Below are 17,461 nucleotides of genomic sequence, written 5' to 3'. Positions count from 1 at the left end.
GTCAGAGTAGAAACTGTAAATTCTGTTGCTGAGGGAAAGTTGAAACTTTGAATAGACTTTAGTTCTATAGCAGAGTTCGAATTCTTGCCACATTGCCTCCGGGCTGGTCTGTAGGGTTTATTCGAGACGTGTACTGTTTGTCGGTTTTATACGCTAGAGTCACTTCAAGAAAGAGGAGCCTTTTTTTGTTGCATGAAGCGAAGATATCAGCAATCCGAAAATTTAACATCTTAAGGCCTGTTTAAACGGTTTCAACATTTGCTTCAACATGCGTTTAACACAGTTGTTGTTATTGCAACTCTATCAGAAAAACAGACAGTGGGCTTTTCTTTTATTGTTTATAACTTTTTTTCAAGTCTCAACACGCTAACTGTAGTTTACAACAATAAAATTACACGACTGTATTGCAAAACATCATGGTAATCATGCGATTGTTGGTTTTTGTTGATAGCATTCATTTTTATGGCATTATCTCTTGGAATACGATATTAAGTTATGTAAATCATGAAAAATGCTTGCTTAGAAATACAGCAACTTATTCTAAACCCCACCTGCCTATTAACAGTCTTATGTACAAGAGAACCCCTGCTGCAACAGGCAATCGTCACCGATAAATAATTGAGCAATTTGAATTGAGTGTTGGTGGTAATTTACGTTTATTTTTGTTTTTCTTTACCATGCTTTGTAATTGATCAAAAAAACCCGCGCCGCTTTCTCAGTTAGTGAGAAACAAAACCAAAACCAATCCTGTTTTGCTTGCTCACGTTTTCTGCCGCTTGGCATCAGCCACATGAATTTGCTTCGACTTCTGATTGGTTCATTCCTACATGTTTACGTTTGTTTGTTACACTCAAATGAAAAATACTCAATAAGTTTGTTATTACCTGTTTTAAGGGGTCAGCTTCTATAAAGCAGTCCGGTCATAAAGACAAAAAAATTCCTAGCTTTTATATTCACTGTGAAAGTGACCTCTGTTCGTAGCCAAGTAGATCTATCTGGATTTTTTTGCATAAAAACGGCCCCGCTCATGCTTCTTTGACAGTTGTAATATAAAAACAAAAGGTTGCATAGTCTTTTTCCCCTCTCCCTCTCGGTGTCGTTTCACGAAAAGGGTTCAAGTTTTCATAAGCCACCTTTTCAAAAATTTGGGTGGATATAAATTATGGTTATACTAGTAAACAAATGACGTAACCATTCTGTTGTTATTTCTTTCTACAAATGACACAGAGGGTTTTAAATTTCTTCATTTCTTCAGTTTATCTCGTTTGACTCTTCCTTCAAAAGTCGGTCTTTTTGTGAGTCTATATGAGGAAGTGGTTAGAGTCATTCCGTAAGGGTGATCGTTTACTTCAGTGATCTGTTCTTATAAAGTTGTTGCATCCAAAGTATTTCACTCTATTTGGTTCTCTTCAAAGAAAGTTATTGATCACAAATCTGCTACCTTTGTAGTGCAATTTAGCAGACGTTAGATAAAGCGAATGTTCTGAAAATGTGGGCTGCAATCTAGCCATATATCATCGGCGTCGTCAAACACCTTTCATCTTTAAACTTATAAGTTGCTGTTGATTAAAGGTTTGAAGTAAATCTCTACCATGTAGTGTAACTCTATGGGACGAATGAGCTTAAGGGAAGTGCATGCACATGGTGGGGAGGAGGAGCAGCAGCAATGGCACCGGCATAAAGTTCTCAGAAGAATTGCTCGTTGATACACTGGTTAACGCAGAGCCTTGAAATTGCTAACCACAGGGAGCTGTATTCACAATACATTATCGAGGCATTGCGCATGAAGAGATTCCAGCTGGGAAGGATCAATTCTTTTTGGTGACCAGTCAACTGGCTTGTTACAAGGATCTGTTTGCAGGGTTCCTCGTCTAGTGGAATACGCGTTGACGGAGGTGGAAACCTGCCTGCTATCACGTCTTCTGAAGACAAACTTTAGAGCTCGATGGAAGTCTCTTTTGAGGAATGTGTACAACAATGGATTGACCACGGAAGTCAAGTACCTGAAAATTAGAGCAACCTGAGAGGGGACTTGCAGTTTGGAAGCGTCCAGCGGTAATTGGTACAGTAAAAATATCACGAACCAGGGCAACCAACAGACGAGAAACACCAAGGCCATGATGACAAACAGCAGCAAACATTTCCGTTCACCGGTTGATTTCAACAGGAGTCTGTGCCTTCGAGCCATGACTGGATTCTGCTGTCCATAACCATTTGTTGATGGGCGACACACTTTTGGCAATGAACGATTGATAGCCTTGAACATTCTCACGAATGCGTAGATCAAAAACATGTAAGGTAGCGCCAAGGCGAACACCATACAGAATATAGTGAAACCGAGCGTGAATTTAAAAGATTCCGGTTGAAATTCAGGGTATACCTTACTGATCCAGCTAAACGGAATGGACGACACAAGCAACGAGCAAAGCCAGACAGTCGCTAAGACTTTTTTCATGCATTTTGGGTGAAGTAGTCGGTGTTTAAGAGGGAATTTAATTGCCATGTATCGCTCTGCCGTGACAACAACGATGTGATAGACAGTGGCTATGGCGATAAAGTTATGAAGAACAGTTACCAGGTATCCCACATAGAACTTACTCCTCCGAGACGCAATCAGTGGCGTAAAAAAGGTGATGGTGAACAAAGGAATGATAAGGAAGCCGCACAAGAAATCACAGGCAGCTAAGCTGAACAGTGGATAGTTTGAAGTAGTACGCAAGCTCTTTTTCTTGATATACAAATAAAACACGACACTGTTTATGATCACAATTCCAGCTGCGATCGAAATTAGCTTTGCAATTTCCGCGTACTTCGGGTCAAAGTAGGCGTTCGCGTTGACTTGATCTGGTCGTGTTGTTGCATTTTCAGATGTCGCATTTGAAGACTGAAACGCCATGCTATGCACAGTGTGCTTCAATATCAGTTTCAACCACAGAATCTTTCGATGTATAACTCACCGCAACGCTGGCCAGTTTCGCGACGCTTTTTCTGCAAAAACAAATACAAAAAGAAATTAATTAAGGACGGTGCACAGTGTATGGCTGCGGGAATAGTAGATCGTAGCCAAGGGGACCAGAATATTTGAATTCAAATAGAAAATTGGTGGTAACGGCTTATTTTTCAGAGACCAAAAAAGCTTTAAAATACGTAATAATCAATGGCATTTTTCCATGATGACAAATAGGAGCAAACACAGGTTCACGGGTTTATTTCATCAGGACTATGTGCCTACATGTCGTGACTGGTTTTTTCTGTCCATAACCGTTTGGTATGAAAAATGTGTGGTCAACCGCAATTTTATTTTGGATTTCAGTAGCTCTTTAAAAGAACTGCTTTTCCCGCACGGTCAAAAAGCGCAATTCGTTTGGGCCCTCAGTAATTGGCTCACGCTGTTGTTTTTATTTATTGTACTGTATTGGCCTTGGCGAAGCTACTAAATTGAATTAGTGGGTACCATTACTGGAGTTTCTCAGACCATCCCCAGTATGAGCAGAACATATGCGCAGCACCAAAAGGAGCTACCGTCCGTAACGTCTTAAATATGCTAAAACAACGAACACTTACTAATTTTGAGTTTGAACTTGGAACTGACACAAAAAAAAGCAAAGCAAAGAAAAGCAAAACAAGGCACAACACGAGACAAGTCGACACGACACACCACCGAAAATAAAGAGTGTTTTCTTACACAGCTTAGGCTCTGGCCTCCGCCGACAATTTGCAGTACTAAACGTGAAAAAACAAAAACCTAACTGACCGTCCAATGGCATCCTTATGTACCTGTACTCTATGGGATATAAGAACGAAATCAAAGGCTTTTGTTGATGCCGGTAAGTAAAATCAGCATAGAAACTTTCAACCTTAGATACATTTGATAAGTTTCCCAACGACTGAAAGATAGAGCTCTTTTCGTATTATATTAGACTTATAATGATCATATCAGGATCTCATATATTTTGACATTTACAGAAGAGGTCGATATAAAGATATATCTATAAACAAATATCGTCAAAAGAAAAGATACTACGAATGACATAAGTTATCCATAATCAGCTTTAAAGCAAAACGAAAGCTCCGCCATACACACATCATAGGATATTTTCCTATTCCAATATTCAATATTTCATGACATGAACAAAAATGTTGAACAAATTTCAAACAATTCATCTTAAAATAAACACTGGTCTATTTTTGGTGGAATTTTGACTTTTCATTATTACGATTCTTATGGAGAGCTAACTCGGATTTCAGAAGTTTTTTACCTTGACGAAATTGCATGTGTTTCACAACGAATGCGGCCGTACCGAAAAAAGTGTTTCTATAAGGAGAATTAAATTTCTTTTGTATGCTCTGACTGTATATCCTGGACTGAAAAGTTAACTGTGTTAATAATAATAATAATAATAAAAACGATGATATATGAACTGTGAGTGATTTAAAAGATTTAATAGGTGAAAGCCCATCGCCGTAAAATGCGCAGCTTAGGCAGTTGAGCTGATTAAAAATTGCTTTCATCTCAGCCTTCAATCCATGTTTCTGCAAATTTTTTTTCTTTGACCATTTCTGTTCCGAAGCATGGGTCGGATTTAACACACAGGGAGATCGATTTTGCTTTAAAAATCGAAAAAAAAAATCTTTGCTTTACCACTGTACAGTTGTTTTTGATTAATCGAGTCGGAGGACGCCACAAAAAAATTCGCTTACCTTGAAAACGGGTGCTGAACTCTCGTCAGTTCAATTTTTTAGCCAAAACGTATCAATATGAGGGTAAAAGCTATGGTGTTCAGGAGTGCTGTGAGACTGTAATACAGTAAAAGATCCGAGACTTCTTCTTTCCGTTTGCTGGACATCGGATATGGTTCTTGAATAATCAACTTTTCTTCTAATTACGAATATTGATGTAATCGAAACAAGCTTTTTAAAAAGTGTTAATGAGAAGTGTATTTTTTTCGGATATTGGTTTTGGGAACAATGCGTGTATTTATTTGAATCACAGAGACACCTGCTACAAGTCAAAAACATCCCAGTTTAATTAGCCATGTCCTTTTTTTTACTACATCACACTGTGTACCCTACTTACGATCATGGTACTATGTATAATAAAAAACAGTAGCGATTTATCTTTCACCATAAGTTTTACTCTCAAAGACCTGGGGTTTCAAAGCTGTTAAATTGATGTTTATAGCTAAGAAAATGTTGTTTAATTACATTGTCGGGACACTTTCAAAATTTTAAAGGGATCTAACAAAAATTTGTTAGAAAGGTAACGCTGTGGCGTTGTAGGTCTCCACTGGCTTCCTTTCCCATTCGCTGTCCCATTCCTGGTCAGCCTGACTTGGCTCACATTTTCATTTTCTCTCGTCTGGAACAGGCGCAATGTCTGTCCAGTGTACAGATAACTTCGACACTCATATGGTATTCTGTATCAGCGTGGTTCTCTTTTTCACTGAGCGGTTCTTGACCTTCTCTAGCTTTCTTCCGGATTTGAATGTTACAACGAAAGAGTATCGTCCGGCCATCCGTTTGAATTTCTCGAACACGTTATTTAGATAGGGGATTGTCACTGTGTGTGATAGTTTTTTTCATGGTTATTTCTTCGGTTTGTTTTTTTCCATATACCTCTGCATCCTTCCGCTTGGGTGACCAGTGGCTACAAACACGTTTTCGATGCTACACAGTTCTTTCTCAAGGCAATCTCTGTCTCAGAGAACCCTTGCTCTATCTGCAAACTTTTAAATTATGGTTGTCTTTATAATTCAGGACGGTTTGACCTCTCTTTCAAGTTGATGTTCGTATGGGTTTTCTTGTAGTGGATAGAGCTTCCTAGTTCTCCTCTTCACTGGCCTTCCGTTTCAATCCAGGCCCCGGCAGTGTATCAACTTATGTAATAAAGATTGAACTTTGTACTGCGCATCGTAGTTAATTAATGAGAATTTAAAGATTATAAAATCGACGCTGTTAAGGACGGTGCCTACTTTTGTTACTGCGCATACGTTCTGCGCATCTCGAGATACTCGGGTTTCCTATGGGTGGTGCATATAATACAGGAATATTTTTGCGCGGTTTAAGACTATACAGAGAAAGCAGAACTTAGCAAATGCTTTGGTATCTCAAAAAAAATTGGGGGTAGCCATGCATTTTTCAGAAATAATTAAGCTTCAATTTAGGAAAAAATCCCATACTTTGCTTTATATTTTGGCGCTTTTTAGAGATATTATTGCTTAGTTATCTCTGAAAAATGCATGGTTACCCCCAATTTTCCTTTTTGGATTCCAATAGCCTTTGCTAAGATCTGCTTTTCCCGCATAGTCATAAACCGCACAAAAATACTTCGGTATTAGTAGGCACCGTCCTTAAGAGAGTTTCAACCGACGTTTCGACAACTTCTTCAGGGTACGGTAGATCGGTACGGTATAGTTTTGTACCCTTAAAAAGGCAGCATTGTCAAAACGTCGGTTAAAACTCTCTTAAAGGGTCGATTTTATGATCTTTAAGAGCGGCTGCCTGAGAATATCGAGAACCTGAAATTTCGGATGTCCTCATATTTTGTCAGAAGAATCCCTCTAGAGAACTATTTACGAAAATAACAATAAAACTTTCCAAAGATTTTTCGTTTTCGAGAATTCCGGTATAATGTGAAATGCCGTGATCGCGTCGCAGCCGGCGTTAAATTTTGATGAGATTTGGTGCATTTTCCAATCGCTCGGGAGGGAAGACGGCTTAGCGTATTAAAACGATCTTTTGAAGTCAAGTTAGGCATCCTTCTGAGAATACAGTCTTATGAAAATATTGCTGGAAGATTCTTATTTACATGCAATTTTCAAAGTCCGAAGAATCCTATTTTCAGTATTTTCGTTAACACTGGAAATTGTGGAAACTTTACGGACAAATATCGTGTTCTGGTACATCGAAATTTGTAGCAAGTATTATACTTTAGGAAAGCTCTATACATGTACTGCAATATATAAAAAATCCAGCTTGGGTAATTTAAAATCCAAGCGTTGACGGAAGTAAACACATAGAGAATTTTAATCCATTTTTTTTTTTCAAAAATGGCAGTGACCACGCAAGGACAAGTTAATAACTTTAAAAAATTTACTGTTTATGTTTCATTTCTGGTGGAATAAAACTAAGTTGTTATTCGGAAACAAAATCACATGTGTTGATCAGTTTATCCCTATAAAAATTAATTTCATTCCTAGTAGGTGATCACCGATCGCAAACGAAAAAATGAAACGTTCAGGTGTTTTGTCACGCTTTCCTCGGTACGCCAGCGTCAACAATGCGAAGGATACGAAACAAAATAAATAAATATTTCATATCAAAGTGTATCTGAAACCCCCCACAGACGATAATGTTTCATTAAATTACTAATCGACTTGCGTGAAAAACGCCTTTGGTTCAGAAAAGTTGCGCAAAAGTTGCAGTTTTTATAAATCCTAGGTTTGTCAAACATGCATCTCATCTTCACTGTCAATAAAATGTCGTGACAGGCACTACATTGAGCTGGACAGGTGAAGACGAGAATTCTAAAAGCTGAAGAACAAGGTATCTGCGTTTTCAATTTGCAGGTCCTAGACTATATATTATAAACAGAACTGAGATATCAGAGCCGGTAGAGAAAATCATGCTTTCACTTTAGCGCAAGGCTGGCCATAATATTATCTGCAACAGCTACACGGCTATAATGTATTTGAATGAGCACTTACCGTTCCAATGCCTGCAAAATAGGCATTTAATGAACCATCCCCATTAATGCGAGCAATAGTCCACCCTTCTCAGTCCGATCCGGATAGAAGAGCACCAGAAAATAACCAAGGTTGTTTGCGTATTATGGCCATCACTGTATACATAGTTATTTTAAACTTGCTATTTATAAACAATGACGCAAAATGGTTATAAATAGCAATGTACGTTCTTGGTTTGGAGTGGATTGCTCGATACTAAAAACTGTATTTCTTCTTCCGCGATGTCATATTTTGCAGTTCCTCCTGATATATTTTCGGTTGCATTTATGGCTTCGTGCTCATTTTCGTCCTTGATAGACGACTAGTCCGGTTGCGGTCAAAGTTCGTACTATTGACCCCCACTATTACAGCAACCTGCGTTTCTTTGGGTGAATGCGAAAAAGATATCTCCAGTCATCCAGGTCCCAACGCCAGGAAGGTGTTTGCAGACGACAAAACTGACAGTGAAATGTAATTAATCCTCGCGTGCGCATGTTAGTAAAGTTATCGATCATCTGACGTTGTTGATTGAACATATGAAGTTAAGTTTACTGACTTTACATTGATGGAATACAAACAGCGGTGATATTTCTGATCAAGCTACGATGACCCAAGAACAAAAGTCTTTACATTGATGGAATTTGATATTCTGAAAGGATGAGTCGAATAACAATCTGACCATCTGCCCGCGCCGTCGAGATGTCTACGGTCTTCGTTGGCGGTAACCTCCCACGCAGTCGTTTTTAGGGGACTCGTATTACCTCCTTCCCGAGTCCCCTCAAAACGACTGCGTGTGAGGCTACCGACAACGAAGACCGTAGACATCTAGTTTAGACATCTAGTTTAGTCGAAAGGGGTCGAGAGGGAGAAAATCTGCGTGACTAGCATTCCGCAAGCGTTGCTCCTCTTCGCGCTCGCGAAACCCAGATATGCCTGGATAAACCCTAAAATCATCATCATAATCATCATCATCATCATCATCATCATCATCATCATCATCATCATCATCATCAACATCATCATCATCACCATCGCCATTATCGTCATCATCATCATCATCATCATCATCATCATCATCATCATCATCATCATCATCGGTGAATCGAATAAAGGCCTTGGAGGTGCGGCATGTTGCTTTGCTATTTTTGTGAGCATGAGAAACCTGCAGTTACTATTACATGACATCCGTAGTGCGGAAATACTTTGGATTATTGTTGAATGGGTAGCACTAATCTGCGGAACTGCCGACCGCGGAACCGCGGAACCGCGGAACGGCGGAACCTGCGGAACCTAGAGAAATAACTAGTTTTTTTTCTTTTGCAACTTACATACCAGGTATAAGGTTACAGCTGATTTCATTGCTATGTATAAACCCGGATTTTATTTATTTTTTAACATGATTCGACCAAGAGAAAATGAGATTTTCTCCTGACTCGACGGTCATGATTCGACCGAGAGGTTACCAGGCTCAACGATGAACTCGCAAAATCACGAAGGTTCTGCACGAAGACCCCCACGAAGACTTGAGGTGGCGGGTGATTTATCACCAATATTTGTACGGGAGCTCGATAAATAAAACAGCCAAATGAATGTTCTTTTTACGAGTACCGCATTTGTTTAAAAAATCCATAGATTGTATCGGCAACGTGGCGGGGTGAACCGAAAGAGAAGAAAAGGACGGCAATAACACTTGCGTGGTATATCAGCCATAAAACGACAGTATGTTGCCCTCAAGAATTCATATCTCTGTTTGTTAATCATCCTCAGCTGAAGTTCAGAAAAGCAAAACAATAAGCTTGGGACGTTTGGCAACCAGCCATTTCATATACCAGCATATACTAGAAGCGATGGAATTTTGAGGGAATAATTTATGTATATACTGGTGTAACTGCAAACTTCGTTTGACTTCAAACAAAGGAAAAATGATGAGTTTTGTACGTAAAACCAAGGTGCAGAATCGATCGACACATTGTTGCAATGCTAAGCCGGGTCCCTGTAACGGCGTGAAACCAGTCTTGGAATTCATCTATATAGAGTTCCGGCTTGCTCCTTATCATCGCCTCTAAAACTTTGTTTTCTCTATCTGTTCCAATACCAGGCAAAGAAACGTTTATTCTAGCACATATTGTTCAAGATATTGTTCAAGAAACCAAACATAAACAAAACAAACACGAGCTTACAAGACAAGATTCTTTGCCGTCCTTTTCTTCTCTTTCGGTTCACCTCGCCACGTTGCCTATACAGTCTACGGATTTTTGAAACAAATGCGGTACTCGTAAAAAGAACATTCGCTGTTTCCTTTATCGAGCTCCCGTACAAATATTGGTGATAAATCACCCGCCACCTCAAGTCTTCGTGCAGAACCTTCGTGATTTTGCGAGTTCATCGATTAACTTGGTAACCTCGCTGGTCGAATCATGACCGTCGAGTCAGGAGAAAATCTCATTTTCTCTTGGTCGAATCATGTTAAAAAATAAATAAAATCCGGGTTTATACACAGCAATGAAATCAGTTGTAACCTTATACCTGGTATGTAAGTTGCAAAAGAAAAAAAACTAGTTATTTCTCCAGGTTCCGCAGGTTCCGCGGTTCAGCGGTCTGCAGTTCCGCAGATTAGTGCTACTCTTGTTGAATACCTTTTACGTGCAAGGGTATGTGTGTACTGGAGGAGATTCAAAATTCGTTCAAATTAAAGTAGCCACAGCGATAGAATGATCCGGCTGTGACCATTGCGGTTTTTTAATATTATTTTCTCTTTTTTTGTTTAAGTTTATCAGTCACCTTTCCTTCTAAGATCAAAGTATTGTGTCTCTATACCACATGGTACCCTCCTCTTAGATAAAACAAAAGTTCCCCGCTTCCTCTTCTCCCCGCATTAACTACATTCATTGTCCTCTTTTTTAAATGCCATCTTCACTCAAGATTTTTTGAGGGCCGGTTGGAAAAATCAATCGCTTGGGATCTAGGGATTATTTTCAGCAAACTCATGTATCTATTAACAAGTTGAATGCGTTGTAACCAGCTTTAAATCAATGTTATTTTCTTTACTATGGAAGAAAATACTCAAAAAGACTCAGAAAATGCTGTTTAATTAGCTATGGTAAAGGTCGTTTTATTGACAGGCAGACAGACAAACAGACTACACCGGTTAGTGTTGAACTCCTGCGAAAAAGATGAAAATACCGCAACGTTTGTTTGATGGAAGTTTCGTCTTCAGTGAGCAATACCACGTGTAGATGAAAACTTCTACTCGAAAATATGCCAAAGCGCCGGGAAAAATAGAATTTTGTCTCTAATTTTTTGCTCTAAATTGCATCCTTTCTTTAGCCCATCAAAACGGAAATGAAGTAACACAAATAGAATATTAATATTGACAATGATACTCTGTGATTTCAAAATGGATGTAATTAAGTGGTAATTGAACTTCGTGTCGTGCAATTTTGGTCTGAAATCATACTTGTGATTTCAAATCAAACTCGCGCTGCGCGCTCGTTTGATTTTGAAATCACGCGTATGATTTCAGACCAAATTGCACTCCACTCAGTTCAATTACCAATATTAACACTTGACTATAAACGTTATACCCAAACTAAATTTCTTACATGTTGCAGTAAAGTAACAGATCGTTCCTCAAGCATACCTGTTATTGTAAGTTTCGATGTACCAGGACAAGATTTTGCCTCGAAATATTTCCCCATTTTCAAGTGTTCACATGTCATGGGAGTTCAACAGTCGGCATGTTGTTGACAGGCTGTGATCTAGAAAACGTGCCTGCTTTGCCACAGCTCACAAACCCAAAAGTGATTTTAAAGCCTGTAGTTAGTTTTATTATTGAAACAAGTTCATATTTAGTAAGATATACCATAAATACTTGGTTCTAAATGCACCATGTGAAAAAAATTAGTTGAGATCTGGACGAGCAGAAAGGTGACATGACACTTCGACCTTTTCAAATTTGGGGTTACATCTCACTCCCTAGTTAGACTTTTTAAGGTATATAAAACAATACAAAACTTATTAGATCATTACATTTAGTTTTGGAACAAGAATTTCAAAATTCTCCAGTAAAAATAACATACAAACAATAATTTATTGAAACATGTCATCTTGTCCTTGCGTGACCACTGGAATTGTTTGAAAAAATATGTAAAAAAATCCCTATGTATTTTATTCCGTCAAAGGCTGGCTTTTAAATTACCCAAGCTGAATTTTTTATATGTTGCAGCACAAGAAAAGAGCTTTTCTTTAGTGTAACTTTCATTGTAAATTTCGATGTACCAGGAAAGGTATTTTGTCCGCAAAGTTTCCAAAATTTCAAGTGTCAACATAAAATGCTGAAAATAGGATTCTTCGGAATTTGAAAACTGCATGTAAATAAGGATCCTCCAGCAATATTTTCATAAGGGTGTCAGTAAAACGCGGGGTCGGGGTCGGGGTCTGGGTCGGGGTCATTTTTTTTCTTTATTTTTTCTTTTCCTTTTTGTTTTTTGTTTTTGTTTTTTTTTTCTTTTCAACATCACAGGTCATTTGTAGGTCAAATAAGGATTAAAGCCAATATAAAAAAGTTAAGTCTCTAAAGCTTACTAGCTTAGGATAGGTCATCGATGACAACACTCGATGCAGTTCCGTATTCTGGCGGACATTGGTTCCGTGAATTGACTATCATTTATTCTTCCAAGAAACGAAATGAGGCAAAAAATACAAGGTATTAGACAAGATATTTCATTGAACTAACAAATTCGTGAACTAGAATGTGCATGAACTTACTATGAACGACCCCGCCACCTTCCATGATCGTGCTCGTTTGTTACAGTCAATCCACGTGACTATTATTTGCGTGACTATTATTATTTATTATTAGCTTTAGAGACTTAACTTTTTTTATATTGGCTTTAATCCTTATTTGACCCACAAATGACCTGTGATGTTGAAAAAAAAAAAAGAAAAAAAAAGAAAAAAAAATGAAAAAAAAAAATGACCCTGACCCCGACCCTCATAAGACCGTATTCTTAGAAGGATGCCTAACTTTACTTTAAAAGATCGTTTTAATACGCTAGGCCGTCTTCCTTCCCGAGCGATTTGAAAATGCACCAAATCTCATCAAAATTTAACGCCGGCTGCGCCGCGATCACGGCATTTCACATTATGCCGGAATTCTCGAAAACGAAAAATCTTTGGAAAGTTTTAATGTCATTTTCGTAAATAGTTCTCCAAAGGGATTCTTCTGACAAAATATGAGGAAATCCGAAATTTCAGTTTTGACCGCGAGTTCTCGATATTCTCAGTCAGCCGCTCTTAAATGATTCCCGGTAGTGTATCACTCTCCTGATCTTCTTTCGTGAATTCTATTACTCCTGGTTTGATGGTGTTCAGATGGTCTACTGAGGATTCCTTGGGCTTTTTCCTCTTGAACTTTGTTTCACTGTCATCAACATGCATACCAATCGGTACGGTGTTGTTTCGATGACCTTCAGCTCGAAATCTTCCATGTAAATTATGGCAATCTCTCCTGTGTCTCTGAGGCCTATTGGTCCACTGTCTCGCACGAAGTGCTTTCCTCCATATTCACAATAAGTCAGGTCGAACCTCCGTTTCAGTAACTCATTATTCAGTTATTGATACGAATTTTGGTTTATCAACAGAATTGATAACTAAGGTTAATTGGCCACCGTAAATAGTGCTGACGTTTCGAGTGTTAGGCTTTCGTCAGAGCAATTCAAGGTGTTGTGGGCTGCATGTGTTTATATAGTGAGCAGTGGAGCTATGCTGTTGGTAACGTGGAAGACAAGAATAAATTAGTCCAATGAAAAGCGTTCGTTATTGAATTGTTTTTGTTCTAAAGTTCTGCGGGTTTCTGTGTTTAAAATTCGCGATTTCTGATGTATGTTGGTGTTGGTCAGCTGACTTAATATTGTAATTACGCCCTCTGACGTTTTTTGTTCAGTCCTTGCGTAATTTTTGTATTCTTGTTTTTTCTATTATTTTATTTCGGATTGGTCACGATCTATTTTGATCCAACGTGGAGCACGTTTGGTCGTACACGGTTTTTGCAACGGATATCAAAACGTTGATAGCGTCGTAGAATTTTTCGAATCAACCGAAAAGCTTGGGATTTGGGCTGACAGCATATTTCTTTTAATTTCACAAATTTAGAAAAGCGCGAAGGAAAAAAATTCCGACGCAAATGTAGTCCGGGAAAGCAATCAGTCTTCGCTCGCTCCGTCGAAACTGATTTTGTGTGAAGAGGTAATACTACATGGCCGAAACGAGCGGACCAAAGTCTTGGAAAGGCAGGTTCAATCTGTTCAGAAGAAAAATCCAATTCGACGCTGTCAATCCAAGTCGAAGTTATCATATTTGCTATATTCTGTCCATTCATATCGCATTTTGGCGACAGCAGCCAACTCGTCTGCTCTGCTACTTTGGCTGTTGGACATTGTCTTATCTGCCTTTGTGATGTTTCCTTCTTTCTTTTTGTTATTTTCTCTTTTTGTGCTTATTACCCGAACAATGTGAAACCGATAACGACTCAAAACTGTTGGGCAGAAGGAAAAAGGAGTAACTCGAGGTTTTCTGCATTTGAAATATAATACATTTAATGAATTAATAAGGAGCTGCATAATTTTAAAAATGTTTGTAGGAGCTTGATAGCTGCAAGGCCTTTTTATACAACAACCAGCATTTGCCTCCTGCTGTTTATATTTTTATTAGTGTGTTTTGGGTGAGTGACTCTTTCAGTGTTGTATGTGTATAGCGCATTCTCCGCAGAGCGTCCTTTTGACTGGTAACTTATATTCTATTCACAGACCTCAACTGATTGAAGTTTGGATCGAGTTGAAACCGAGTAGCGGCCAAGAGACGGTTCCGTGTCAGTATTTGTTGAGATTTGTAAATGTACAAAGCAATTCAAGTCATAAGTTATTTTTGAAATTCTCTTAAATATTGTTATCCTATCCTCAACCAATTGTAGGCATTAAACCTTTGTATAGCTCAGTAGACTAGGAAGCAAAGTTATTCACACTGAGTAGAACTTATAATTAGCAGAGTTGTATGAGATGGTTTGTCCTCTTGGAAGCGACCCTAGCTTCTGTTAAATGCTCGCCGTTTTTCTTCCTCCGCTTTTGGAAATCTAATAAATGGTTGTTCCTTAGACACCAGTTTCGGTTGTAAGGAAGCCGGCTTCCGGCTCCGACGAAACGCCTGTTTGCGGCATACTATTTTGAGGGCCAATAATAGTAACAACAATCAACTTTATTTAAGTGTCGAAAATACTTAAGCACGTATGCTAGTTAGGGAAGCGTCATAGGGCTAACCTCTAGTTTCTCCTCTTCAAGATGCTGATTTATAATTATATTTTTCTAATCCTGAATAAATATTATGTTATGTTGTGTTATGTTATGCTAATTGGAGACACAACATAACTTCATGACGTTTTGAGGGTGCATGGCCACTGAGACTCAAAAGCCGTAGTTATCGCTGGTGCTACAGGTCTATTAGGCACGAGGATACGATGAAAAAACACGGGCAGATGGTAATCACGATTCGTCAATCATCGCCCGAAAAAACAAGTGACAGTCACTTCACTCAGTTTGGCAGGTGAATGAGCTAGAACGCGTTTGATTTTGTTAAAATGCTTTCCTCGCGCGCGACTGCCGAAATGCCGCGAATAAATTGAACTTCAATTTCTTTATTTTGCAGAGAATGTGATAGTCTTGTTTACCTAGACTTCAGATGAAAATCGATATAATGTGCCCTAATGACTTAAATCTCACGTGGGTTTTATTTTCGTGAGAATTGGTGTCAGAAAAGAGGAAACAGTATCACTCAGTAGCGCCCAAGATTGTAATTTACCCTTCCTTATCTAATAAAACTCTAGTTTTTCTACATTTCTGGTTTTTGTGGACGCCGCCTCATCGCGTGTGGGAATCAGTTTTACCGCTAAAATTTTAACAGCTATTCTTTTTTGCGCGATCACGGTATGGCCAGTGAATTCTAAACCGCGTGAAAAATCAACGCAAGCCACACTTCATCCCATACCGGCTGAACTTTCAAATGAAAACAAAGAACCCGGCCAGTACACCACCTCAATGGAAGATCGAATTAAAATCATTTGCGACAAGGAGACAAAGTATAAGATGCTATACACTGACTTTGCCACGAACTTTGTCACGGAACGCCCCTATGCTACACCGCTCTTGAAAGTACAATAGAACAGTTTGTACTGGATCGATTCTCGTTCTGCGCACCTGTAACTCGATCGTTACAGCGTTAATGGCGGTTGAGGATTATGGCACACGGCGTTAGTAGCTAACACGGCGTTAGTAGTTAGCAGTTAACATCAGAAACAAATGCTACAAATCGAAAGAATCATGGTTTTTAAAGAGACACAGACCAGCAGGAAATATTACTGACAAACAATTAACGTGGTTACTGGGTTGCACTTGTTAGTACCGTAATACAACTCCAACCTGTTGTCTTAGTGGGAATTGAACCTCGGGACTCTCACGAATTTCACGTCCGCTTGGCCAGGCACGCTGCATGAGTTAGTCCTTGAGTTGCCCCTTATTGCGTAGGGTTTTGCTATTTCTTTTCACATCATGACGCACAGTTAAAAACAAAAATTAATCGTCATTTTGGGAACGTAGCCTTAAATCCCAAAATTAATATTACGATATAAAAATGAGAAGTGATTGTAAAAGAACTATTGACTTGATAGAAGTTAAAAGTCCATAAACCCCAGTAAGCTAGGCGTATAAACCAGAAAGGCAATGAAATATTCACTTACTAACCTGATCTTCCTCTGAACTTTGAAATTATTTCTTCTGAGAGCGAAGCCAACGAGTTTATGAAAAGGGATGGCAAAAGTCTAAATGAAAGTGAAAGTAAAGTAGGCAACCTTTCGATAAGTTTTACAGGCAGTGAAAGTTGACTGGGTCAGTTTTCAACAGCCGGGTACGCGGTGCCTCTCCGTGAGATAATAATGCAAATTAAAAAGCTAAAGGGCCAAGGCTATTCAGCCGAATATCAATAACACGAACAAAATCTGCCTTTTTGATTGCTCCCTTCATCTAAATAAAAGGCGGTTTTTGAAATCACCACGAAAAATTCTGTAAAAATTTTCGACCTTAAATGAGAGCCGATTTGAAATTTCTGCACGTGCCATAATACTTTAAATTTTCATGAATAAAAAACCTAAATAGGGAGGCGGAACAATCGAAAGACTATTGGAAATTAATGCAATCTTTTATCTGCACTTAAACAATCCGCTAAACTTTTTTCCCTCCTCGAGGTTAAAGGCAGTACAAAATCCACTATAGGTTTGTAATGCAAGGGGCCATAAATTTGTCAGAATTTTTTGGACGAAGAAGAAAGGAATCCAAGGGGTTGGATAGGTTAGAAATGTTTAGGCGACTAAAATAAAATACAGTGAAGGAAATTAACGCCCACCAGAACATTCATAGAGCCTTTGGCCATCATTACTAATGCAAAAAACTCTTTCACTTAGTGAACGATGTGTTATAGAAATGATGAATATTTCAGTCGGCACGTTTTCCACTCTCCATAAATTCATTTGTCCAATGTGGCAGACGTATCACCATGGAAAAAAAATACTCGTTCTAAGAACCCGTAACAATTTTTCTTTGTTTTGTTCCTTTCCGTGCCTCGCGCGCTTTTGTTTTACTGGAGTTTATACCAGCCTTTTGTCGGGTTTGGCAGGTTTTTTTATACCGAGGATG

General features: G+C 38.7%; 1 protein-coding gene across 1 annotated transcript; it reads right to left on the bottom strand.

The window, feature by feature from the left end:
• Positions 1–316: 316 nt before the first annotated feature.
• Positions 317–17,287, bottom strand: LOC146454694 (substance-P receptor-like). Its single transcript, XM_085095194.1, has 2 exons — positions 16,514–17,287; positions 317–2,988 (listed from the first exon to the last, which is right to left on the bottom strand). The coding sequence occupies exon 2, from the start codon at positions 2,894–2,896 to the stop codon at positions 1,757–1,759; it is 1,140 nt and encodes a 379-aa protein (XP_084951320.1). The 5' UTR covers positions 2,897–2,988; positions 16,514–17,287; the 3' UTR covers positions 317–1,756.
• Between the last annotated feature and the right edge of the window lie 174 nt (positions 17,288–17,461).

Source organism: Pavona decussata, unplaced genomic scaffold (genome assembly GCF_977016875.1).
Source record: "Pavona decussata unplaced genomic scaffold, jaPavDecu1.1 SCAFFOLD_300, whole genome shotgun sequence".
NCBI lineage: Eukaryota > Metazoa > Cnidaria > Anthozoa > Scleractinia > Agariciidae > Pavona > Pavona decussata.
This window is presented reverse-complemented; position numbering and strand designations above follow the sequence as displayed.

Bases quoted from the DNA above. Each gene is read 5' to 3' on its own strand.
- LOC146454694 (XM_085095194.1), bottom strand. From the start codon at position 2,896: ATGGCGTTTCAGTCTTCAAATGCGACATCTGAAAATGCAACAACACGA.